The sequence below is a fragment of the Lucilia sericata genome, unplaced genomic scaffold, assembly GCF_015586225.1.
Source record: "Lucilia sericata isolate MDLA Ls3-8-SP2 unplaced genomic scaffold, ASM1558622v1 Contig001837F_arrow, whole genome shotgun sequence".
NCBI lineage: Eukaryota > Metazoa > Arthropoda > Insecta > Diptera > Calliphoridae > Lucilia > Lucilia sericata.
Window position 1 is genome coordinate 70,001 of NW_023995732.1, and position 11,769 is coordinate 81,769.

The window sequence follows — 11,769 nt, forward strand, 5'->3', positions numbered from 1 at the left end:
GAAATCACATTTTACGAAACGTATAATTCACGCAAACATATTTTGGTGTGCAATATAAAAGTTATTTGTGGTGGAAGAATTCAGTTGTGCTTACAAAATAAATTTATTTTCTTAAATAACCGCAATACATTTTGTATTTTATTTTACAAAAAGTAAACGGGATTTCAGTAATTTAATACATATTAAGGGAAAATGCCGAAGTCGTCTGATGAAGATGACTTAAAGGAATTGTTGGTCGCATGGAATTTGGAAAATATTTTAAGCCATTTAATTGGTAAGTTAAGTATTATTTATTTTTCGTTTGTTTTGTTTGCCTTACGTTTTCTTTGGTTGCAGCAAACATGTGTGAATAAAGTAGATAACATGAGGTTGCCATATTTGATTCATTTTATTATATAGTGTATTTAACCCTTAAAAAGGCTTAAAAATATTTATATTAAATAATACACAAAAAAAAAATAAATTTACAATCATTCTTTTTCAGCGGAAAACATTACTATTGAAATCATGGAAATTATGAAAATATCTCATATAAAATCACTACTTTTCAAATTCCCCTTGGGTACACAAATACGTTTTTGAACACAAATTAGCACAATGGCGGCATAAGAAAGGCAAACCTCTGAAAAATCACTTCGATAGTGATAGAAATCTATATATTAAAGAATTGTCCAAAAAAGCTCACTCAACGGCAATACAATCTAAACAAACTATTAATTCCCTTAATAATGATGTTAACCTTACTGAACAAGAAGAAATACTTACAAAATGTACACAGCGTAATAATAATAAAACGTCGCAAATTTCTTTAAACAATTCAACTTTTAATATGGACCAAGAACAAAGTCAATGCTTAATAATAGCACCCGATAATTATGTTGAGGATACTGCTGACACTGATAAGCCAACTCAGTAAGTAAAATTAAGATACGTTTTCAAATCATGATTACTAACATCAAACGGTAGTTAATAATCAGATTAGTTAATCTAAAAATAGTTTTTAACTTAAAGATCAATGATTAAATTATAGATAATCGTATGTACTGATATTTTCTTTCAGAGTTTTAATACAGACTATGTGGAATGGCTGTAAAAAGTTTATCAAAATTTTTGAGCCATATTTGTATCAAGATTTTTTCTTATCCGGTAAGTATTTTTTAATAAAAATTTTCAATAATATTAATCTCAACTGTTTATTTTAGCATGCTTAGCATTTAACATAACTAACAAAAACGATTTCTATATTGCGATAAATGGTTGTGAAATTCTGGCGGAGGATTTTAGAAATATTATACTACAATACTATAATTTGCTCACCTTCAATATTGAATTAAAGGAGAAAGGTAATAATTGGTTTAAAACTACATCCATAGTCAGGTTAAGAACTAGAACTGAACAAAAACTGAAATAGAAAAGTTCTAGAACTGAACTAGAACAGAATTAGAACTGAACTAGAACTGAACTAGAACTGAACTAGAACTGCACTAGAACTGAACTAGAACTGAACTAGAACTGAACTAGAACTGAACTAGAACTGAACTAGAACTGAACTAGAACTGAACTAGAACTGAACTAGAACTGAACTAGAACTGAACTAGAACTGAACTAGAACTGAACTAGAACTGAACTAGAACTGAACTAGAACTGAACTAGAACTGAACTAGAACTGAACTAGAACTGAACTAGAACTGAACTAGAAACTGAACTAGAACTGAACTAGAACTGAACTAGAACTGAACTTGAACTGAACTAGAACTGAACTAGAACTGAACTAGAACTGAACTAGAACTGAACTAGAACTGAACTAGAACTGAACTAGAACTGAACTAGAACTGAACTTGAACTGAACTAGAACTGAACTAGAACTGAACTAGAACTGAACTAGAACTGAACTAGAACCGAACTAGAACTGAACTAGAACTGAACTAGAACTGAACTAGAACTGAACTAGAACTGAACTAGAACTGAACTAGAACTGAACTAGAACTGAACTAGAACTGAACTAGAACTGAACTAGAACTGAACTAGAACTGAACTAGAACTGAACTAGAACTGAACTAGAACTGAACTAGAACTGAACTAGAACTGAACTAGAACTGAACTAGAACTGAACTAGAACTGAACTAGAACTGAACTAGAACTGAACTAGAACTGAACTAGAACTGAACTAGAACTGAACTAGAACTGAACTAGAACTGAACTAGAACTGAACTAGAACTGAACTAGAACTGAACTAGAACTGAACTAGAACTGAACTAGAACTGAACTAGAACTGAACTAGAAACTGAACTAGAACTGAACTAGAACTGAACTAGTACTGAACTAGAACTGAACTAGAACTGAACTAGAACTGAACTAGAACTAGAACTGAACTAGAACTGAACTAGAACTGAACTAGAACTGAACTAGAACTGAACTAGAACTGAACTAGAACTGAACTAGAACTGAACTAGAACTGAACTAGAACTGAACTAGAACTGAACTAGAACTGAACTAGAACTGAACTAGAACTGAAACTAGAACTGAACTAGAACTGAACTAGAACTGAACTAGAACTGAACTAGAACTGAACTAGAACTGAACTAGAACTGAACTAGAACTGAACTAGAACTGAACTAGAACTGAACTAGAACTGAACTAGAACTGAACTAGAACTGAACTAGAACTGAACTAGAACTGAACTAGAACTGAACTAGAACTGAACTAGAACTGAACTAGAACTGAACTAGAACTGAACTAGAACTGAACTAGAACTGAACTAGAACTGAACTAGAACTGAACTAGAACTGAACTAGAACTGAACTAGAACTGAACTAGAACTGAACTAGAACTGAACTAGAACTGAACTAGAACTGAACTAGAACTGAACTAGAACTGAAGTAGTACTGAACTAGAACTGAACTAGAACTGAACTAGAACTGAACTAGAACTGAACTAGAACTGAACTAGAACTGAACTAGAACTGAACTAGAACTGAACTAGAACTGAACTAGAACTGAACTAGAACTGAACTAGAACTGAACTAGAACTGAACTAGAACTGAACTAGAACTGAACTAGAACTGAACTAGAACTGAACTAGAACTGAACTAGAACTGAACTAGAACTGAACTAGAACTGAACTACAACTGAACTACAACTGAACTACAACTGAACTAGAACTGAACTAGAACTGAACTAGAACTGAACTAGAACTGAACTAGAACTGAACTGGAACTGAACTAGAACTGAACTAGAACTGAACTAGAACTGAACTAGAACTGAACTGGAACTAAACTACATCTTAACAAATAAAATCATAAATATAATTTAATTTTCAAAAATGTATTTCAGTCGTGCCTGTTCAGCTTACTAAAACCAAAGATTTGGACAATTTTCAAGCAGCATCAAATTCATTTGTCCAATCCAACACTGCATACACATTCTCCCATGGCAGTAATACCCCAAATAATATGTCTACCGTACAAGTCATCCATAATTATTTGCCAAGTGCCAATGATATACGTAATATACCAACGTTATTGCCCATTGTCAAAATCTCGGATGATGGTAAAATGTTGGAAAATCGACATCGTGCTACCATTGCCAAAGCCATAGTGGATGAATGTTTAAATTTTCAACCTGAAAGAATGTAAGTGAGAACATAAGTTAATAATAAAAGTTAGTAAAATTTTTAATATTTTCCAGACTTAAGCGCCAGGATTTCATTACACTAACACGAAATCTGGTTTGTGCTTTTCCCAATGAAGTCGAATCCACATATTTCATACCAGCGCAGCCCAATCATAATGCTCGTGGTAAATTATGCAATGCTTATTATAATAAACGAAGATTACTGGCCAGTTCTGGTGTATTGGAACGACGCAACAAACGCAAACATCAATCGGATGGAGAGAGCGATAGAACAGATGATAAAGTCTATGCTGTGGATAATACTTTAGAAAGTATTGATTTTTCTTTAAATTCGACACTTGACTGGGATACTATCAAACAAAAATGGAGAGAAACTCATCGAAAAAGAAGGCAGGAGCTTATAAAAGAAAAATTGCAACCACATGACTATTTGAATAAATATTCAATATTAATGTCTTATAGAGCAATTGAATTAATGAAAATCGATGTTAAAATTATGCATCCCAAAGTGCTGAAAATCAATAATTGGTTTTCATTGTATAATAAAATTGTCGATAAAGGACGCACATTACGCAAGGTGGAGATAATGGCAACAATTTTGGAAAATATTGATAATTCAAATGATGAAAGTAAGTATGCTTTCCATGACCTTTAATTAACAAAATATTTATAATTTGTATCGTTTTTTAGAGTACCGTGCCAGTTTAGCTTTATTAATCGTTCCCTATATATTTCTTCATAATGCCAGACATAATGAAATCCGTAAAGGGAAAGCTACTAAATATGATGTACAACAAAGATTCATTAAAGAGTATGAGGTGAATTGTTTAAACAATATTTTAAATAATTTAGTATTTTTATAAATTGATCTTTTAATTATATAGACGCTGGATGCTTTAAAATCTGATATTGAATGTGCTGAATTACAAATACGTTTTGTTCATTGCCCACCACAGATTACATATGCCGAGTTTAAAATATGTGGCCAAATCTTTAAATGTGTGGACGTATTGGAAGCCTTAAATTTGGCTTTTCATTATAAAATAGCTTTAAATGTCGAATATCCAAGAATGTGTCTTCATATCTGGCAATTTATACAGTTGGCCATATTTCGAATTAAAATAGAGGATTGTATGCAGGCAAATGTTGAAAGTACATTTAATGATTTATGTCGATATTGAAAGGATTATTTTTTCATTAGTTGTGATGTATTTAAGCGGTTAAATTATTTTTATAATAGATTTTAATATTGTTATAAAAGTGAATATTTGTTTAATTTATTACCGATTAAATGCGTAGAACTGAACCAGAACTGTACTTGATTTGAACTTCAATTGAACTAGAATCGTACTAAAACTAGTTAATTAGAACATAACGAAAATAGAACTTAAATAGAACTAAACTACAAGTAGACCTGAAGTAGAACTAGACCTGAACATGAAGTGAACTGGACAATTAACTAGAACTAAACATGAAATGTACTTGAACTAAAGCAGAACTTAACTTGATCTTAATTAGAACTAAACTATAGCTGAACTGGAACTAAACAAGAAATGAACTCGATTGAACAGAACTAAACTAGAACTGTACTAGAACTGAACTAGAACTAAACTAGAACTGAACTAGAATTGAACTAGAACTGAACTAGAACTGAACTAGAATTGAACTAAAACTTAACTAGAACTGAACTAGAACTGAACTGAACTGAACCAGAACTGAACTAGAACTGAAACTAGAACTGAACTAGAACTGAACTAGAACTAGAACTGAACTAGAACTGAACTAGAACTGAACTAGAACTGAACTAGAACTGAACTAGAACTGAACTAGAACTGAACTAGAACTGAACTAGAACTGAACTAGAACTGAACTAGAACTGAACTAGAACTGAACTAGAACTGAACTAAAACTTAACTAGAACTGAACTAGAACTGAATTAGAACTGAACTACAACTGAACTAGATCTGAACCAGATCTGAATTAGAACTGACTAGAACCGAACTAGAACTGAACTAGAACTGAACTAGAACTGAACTAGAGCTGAACTAGAACTGAACTAGAACTGAACTAGAACTGAACTAGAACTGAACTAGAACTGAATTGGAACTGAACTAGAACTGAACTAGAACTGAACTAGAACTGAACTAGAACTGAACTAGAACTGAACTAGAACTGAACTAGAACTGAACTAGAACTGAACTAGAACTGAACTAGAACTGAACTAGAACTGAATTGGAACTGAACTAGATCTGAACCAGATCTGAATTAGAACTGACTAGAACCGAACTAGAACTGAACTAGAACTGAACTAGAACTGAACTAGAACTGAACTAGAACTGAACTAGAACTGAACTAGATGTGAACTAGAACTGAACTAGAACTGAACTAGAACTGAACTAGAACTGAACTAGAACTGAACTAGAACTGAACTAGAACTGAACTAGAACTGAACTAGAACTGAACTAGAACTGAACTAGAACTGAACTAGAATTGAACTAGAACTGAACTAGAACTGAACTAAAACTGAACTAGAACTGAACTAGAACTGAACTAGAACTGAACTAGAACTGAACTGGAACTGAACTAGAACTGAACTAGAACTGAACTAGAACTGAACTAGAACTGAACTAGAACTGAACTAGAACTGAACTAGAACTGAACTAGAACTGAACTAGAACTGAACTAGAACTGAACTAGAACTGAACTAGAACTAGAACTGAACTAGAACTAGAACTGAACTAGAACTAAACTAGAACTAAACTAGAACTGAACTAGAACAGAACTGAACTAGAACTGAACTAGAACTGAACTAGATCTAAACCTGAATCGAATAAGAATTAACCTAGAAGTATACTGGAAATAAAATAAAATTGAACCCTATTAGAATAGAATCTGAGCTACAATTGAACTGTACAATCCGAACCTAACTGAAGTCGAAATAGAACTGAACTAGAACTTAACTAAAACTGAACCAGTTATAAACTGGAACCGAACAAGAAATAAGCTATAACTGAACTGGAACTGAAATAGCACTGAATAGAAACTGAGCTAGAACTGGACAATCAGAAGTTAACTAGAACTGAACGACAATTGAACTGGAATTCAAATAGAACTGGAAGTGAACTAGAATTAAAATAGTCTAATTTTTTCTGGATATTCTAATACACAGGATCACATATTATGCGCGAGTTTTCTTTTTCAAAAAATATAATATACATACATACAAGAAATTAATATTTTATTAACAACCTGCATTGAAATGAAATACATTTATCGAAATACAACATGTAATGGTTCATAGCATAAATCTTCTCCCTTTAAATGGGTCAACTCCAGTAAATTATGATCACCGAGTACATCCACTAAAATATACACCATCTAAAAATGTGGATACAATATTTAAAATGAATTGATTTTTGAAAAAAAAAACTATATCTAATTCTTACCTCTTCTATTCCCCTGCACCAAGTTGGTCGATCTAAATTATCCATCAGTCTATTCTCTAACATATTTAGTCTTAATTTTCCCGTTCGATTTACAGCTATTTCCTCCACTTTCACACAGATATTGGCCACATCGAATTGACAATGTTCAAAACTGATTTCATGTAACTGAGGAGTATTCTTAAGAAGATTTATAAAATTATTTGATTTTATTACACAGCTTTTTAAAGCGTAATTTACGCAGGTTAGTCAATAGATGGAGGGCGGTTATAGTATTGGCGGGTAAAGGATTTTCATCATTGACTATCGTCAACTCTTCTACATTCATATGCATTTCCAAACAATTGACTAGAATATTATCAACATTAGCGGTTTCCACTAGACGTATTTCTTTCGCCTCCCAAATGGAGAGTAAAACATCAAACAATTGCCTTGGATTATAATGATTGGTTATGACTAATTCTTTGAGTGCCCTTAGAGGCTTTGCCAGGAAGTAATAAAATTCATAGGTATTTAATTCCAAATATTTTATATTTTCCACTTGAGCATCCACCAAATTCATCTGTTCAAATTGATTGTTATTGGGAAATACATTCAGTTTTAATTTTTCCAATTTGAGTTTATTAATGATGGTCTGAAAGTGTAACATTTCAAGTTTAAAACAAAAACTTAAATTGAGATCTTTTAATGAGGTCCACTCATCCATATAGAGGCCGGTTAGATTACCATGTGGACTAAATGCATTTAGATTTGGCAAAATCTGTTTCAAGTCTTTTATATCACTGTCTTCCATGAAGTACGGTTTGCTAAGGGTAAAACGAAAATTATTCACTCGTGGAAAGCAAAACTCTTTCATTATTTCATATTTATCTTGAGTTAAAAATCTCAATTGTAAAACTTCCACTATGTCTTGTATAGTTTTTAAAAATATCCGAAATTCTTGATTGCTTAAGGCCACTTCCAAAAAGTTTATATGGACATGTTTGTATTTCAGCAGCCATAGAGTTGTTACTGCCACCTGCAGACTGTTGTTCACTTGATGCAGCGTTATTTGATCTTTTAAATTGAGAAATTTTACAATTTCTATAAGACAGTCGTTATTTAAGGAATTCATGACATTGATAGGCTTATTCTGTAAGAAAATTAAAAATTTTAAAAATTATATTTAGTATTTTTTTCCAAAGCACTAACCAGAAAATCAATAATATTAGTTTAAGCTTGTTGGAAACCTCTAACATGAATGACAGAATTATGGTCTTTTGGTTTTTCTAATGTGTTTTTAAATTTCTTTTATTGTTTGGAAAAGATTTATGGTGGAAAACAGAATTTAAAAATACATATTTATGAAAACGGGCTAAAAAAGAAAATACTAAGACAATTACTCAGTTAAATTGTAATCTTGAATTCTAAAGTATTGTAAATACATTAATTTGCTGATATTTGTAAATTTCTAGAACTGCAAAACTAGAATTCTCGAAACTGCAGAACTAGAACTATACTAGAACTGAACTAGAACTGAACTAGAACTTAACTAGAACTAAACTAGAACTATACTAGAACTGAACTAGAACTGAACTAGAACTGAACTAGAACAGAACTAGAACTGAACTAGAACTGAACTAGAACTGAACTAGAACTGAACTAGAACTGAACTAGAACTGAACTAGAACTGAACTAGAACTGAACTAGAACTGAACTAGAACTGAACTAGAACTGAACTAGAACTGAACTAGAACTGAACTAGAACTGAACTAGAACTGAACTAGAACTGAACTAAACTAGAACTGAACTAGAACTGAACTAGAACTGAACTAGAACAGAACTAGAACTGAACTAGAACTGAACTAGAACTGAACTAGAACTGAACTAGAACTGAACTAGAACTGAACTAGAACTGAACTAGAACTGAACTAGAACTGAACTAGAACTGAACTAGAACTGAACTAGAACTGAACTAGAACTGAACTAGAACTGAACTAGAACTGAACTAGAACTGAACTAGAACTGAACTAGAACTGAACTAGAACTGAACTAGAACTGAACTAGAACTGAACTAGAACTGAACTAGAACTGAACTAGAACTGAACTAGAACTGAACTAGAACTGAACTAGAACTGAACTAGAACTGTACTAGAACTGAACTAGAACTGAACTAGAACTGAACTAGAACTGAACTAGAACTGAACTAGAACTGAACTAGCACTGAACTAGAACTGAACAAGAACTGAACTAGAACTGAATTAGAACTGAACTAGAACTGAACTAGTACTGAACTAGAACTGAACTAGAACTAGAACTGAACTAGAACCGAACTAGAACTGAACTAGAACTGAACTAGAACTGAACTAGAACTGAACTAGAACTGAACTAGAACTGAACTAGAACTGAACTAGAACTGAACTAGAACTGAACTAGAACTGAACTAGAACTGAACTAGAACTGAACTCGAACTGAACTAGAACTGAACTAGAACTGACTAGAACTGAACTAGAACTGAACTAGAACTGAACTAGAACTGAACTAGAACTGAAACTAGAACTGAACTAGAACTGAACTAGAACTGAACTAGAACTGAACTAGAACTGAACTAGAACTGAACTAGAACTGAACTAGAACTGACTAGCACTGAACTAGCACTGAACTAGCACTGAACTAGAACTGAACTAGAACTGAACTAAGAACTGAACTAGAACTGAACTAGAACTGAACTAGAACTGAACTAGAACTGAACTAGAACTGAACTAGAACTGAACTAGAACTGAACTAGAACTGAACTAGAACTGAACTAGAACTGAACTAGAACTGAACTAACTGAACTAGATTGAACTAGATAGAACTAGACTGAACTAGACTGAACTAGACTGAACTAGAACAGAACTTGAACTGAACTAGAACAGAACTGATCTTGTACTGGATCTGAGTGTTAAGTTTTTACTTGTCAACCCAATAAGTACGTTTTCATATAACCGGTTATGTCCGATTAATTATTTTCTATTTTTATGTAGTTACTTTAGAATTTTATTTACTAATACAGGTAAAAATTAATGGATCAAGTATTTTTTAACTAAAAAACAAATAAATGATCAATCTTACTATCCACTTTTGGCACCGAAATGTATCTCCAATGAAAATATACAAAAGTATTATTTGGTATTAGCAAAATAAAACCTCTGAGTTTTGAATGAATCCGTTTTGTAAAAATTTTATCAGAATCATGAATATTTAACAACGATAGATAAACCGCATAAAAAAATCGTTATAAAAATTTTTATAACAATTTACTGTGCGACAAGACTGTTAGATAAAAGAACTTAAACGCTTTTTATCTCTTTGCCGCATTTAATGCGTAGAAAAATTACATACAAATAAATTTATATGTAATACATATTGTTTAAACATAGAATTGTATTGTATCAATAACACTGTGCTACAAAAATAAAAATTTATTCTGAAAAAATTAGTCAGATATTAAAAAAAATTTTAAATTAACAAGTTATAATATTTAGATTTCTGCCAATATATGGCATTTGACAAATAGCAAAACACTGTTACACAGTGTTATATTAGGAATATATTTCTTTATAAAAATTCAATTGGAATAAAATTTTTATCTAAAACAAACTTGAACATCTGTTTCCATTTGGTTGCAATGACGACATTTGATTTTTTTTTTGCTTTTTCATTGAAATAATCGCACTAAAAATTTATTATACATACATACTTTTATATTTACAATGGAGATACATTTGTATAAATTACATTTAATTTCGTATTATTTTCTAATACCGTGGGATCATTTAGAATAAATATGAAAAAAAAGCCCATTATGTATTTGGGCGAGTTGAAAAGTTAATGATGGTTTGAGAACTGGGTAGAGAATAGAATAATGCCATTAAAAACCTACACTTCACTGGCTTAATTATCAATTATCTGGTGGAAATACTTAAATATTGGCACGTACACACACATACATATATACATGTTTTGAATACAATTCAATAAATGTGCAATTTTATTAATATTTAAACCAAATAATTTCATTTGTTATTGAATATTTAGTCTTGACTCGATTCCCGTAGTAAAAATAAACAGTTTTTCGGAAATATGAGTGATCACAGCTAAACAAACATATTTCCCCAAAAACTGAATATTGACGATCTAGAGTCTAGACAGATTTTAGTTTTAACCAAAATTACAGAGTTCTTTTTCATTTCTAGTTCAGTTCAGTTCTAGTTCAGCACTAGTTCAGTTCTAGTTCAGTCCTAGTTCTGTTCTAGTTCAGTTCTAGTTAAGTTTTAGTTCAGTCCTAGTTCAGTTCTAGTTCAGTTCTAGTTCTAGTTCAGTTCTACTTCAGTTCTAGTTCAGTTCTAGTTCAGTTCTAGTTCAGTTCTAGTTCAGTTCTAGTTCAGTTCTAGTTCAGTTCTAGTTCAGTTCTAGTTCAGTTCTAGTTCAGTTCTAGTTCAGTTCTAGTTCAGTTCTAGTTCAGTTCTAGTTCAGTTCTAGTTCAGTTCTAGTTCAGTTCTAGTTCAGTTCTAGTTCAGTTCTAGTTCAGTTCTAGTTCAGTTCTAGTTCAGTTCTAGTTCAGTTCTATTTCAGTTCTCGTTCAGTTCTAGATCAGTTCTAGTTCAGTTCTAGTTCAGTTCTAGTCCAGTTCTAGTTCAGTTCTAGTTCAGTTCTAGTTCAGTTCTAGTTAA

At 31.9% G+C, this 11,769-nt stretch overlaps 2 protein-coding genes across 2 annotated transcripts; one reads left to right on the forward strand and one right to left on the reverse strand.

Moving 5' to 3' along the window:
• Positions 1–36: 36 nt before the first annotated feature.
• LOC119612833 lies at positions 37–4,845 on the forward strand. The gene is given in 9 exon segments (XM_037968705.1): positions 37–274; positions 485–576; positions 578–912; positions 1,061–1,146; positions 1,203–1,343; positions 3,333–3,630; positions 3,687–4,261; positions 4,323–4,450; positions 4,517–4,845. Coding segments are annotated over 9 exon segments (2,034 nt in total). The 5' UTR covers positions 37–192; the 3' UTR covers positions 4,814–4,845.
• Positions 3,379–10,881, reverse strand: LOC119612834. The gene is given in 5 exon segments (XM_037968707.1): positions 3,379–3,620; positions 6,882–7,010; positions 7,079–7,300; positions 7,302–8,207; positions 10,862–10,881. Coding segments are annotated over 3 exon segments (1,218 nt in total). The 5' UTR covers positions 8,190–8,207; positions 10,862–10,881; the 3' UTR covers positions 3,379–3,620; positions 6,882–6,902.
• Between the last annotated feature and the right edge of the window lie 888 nt (positions 10,882–11,769).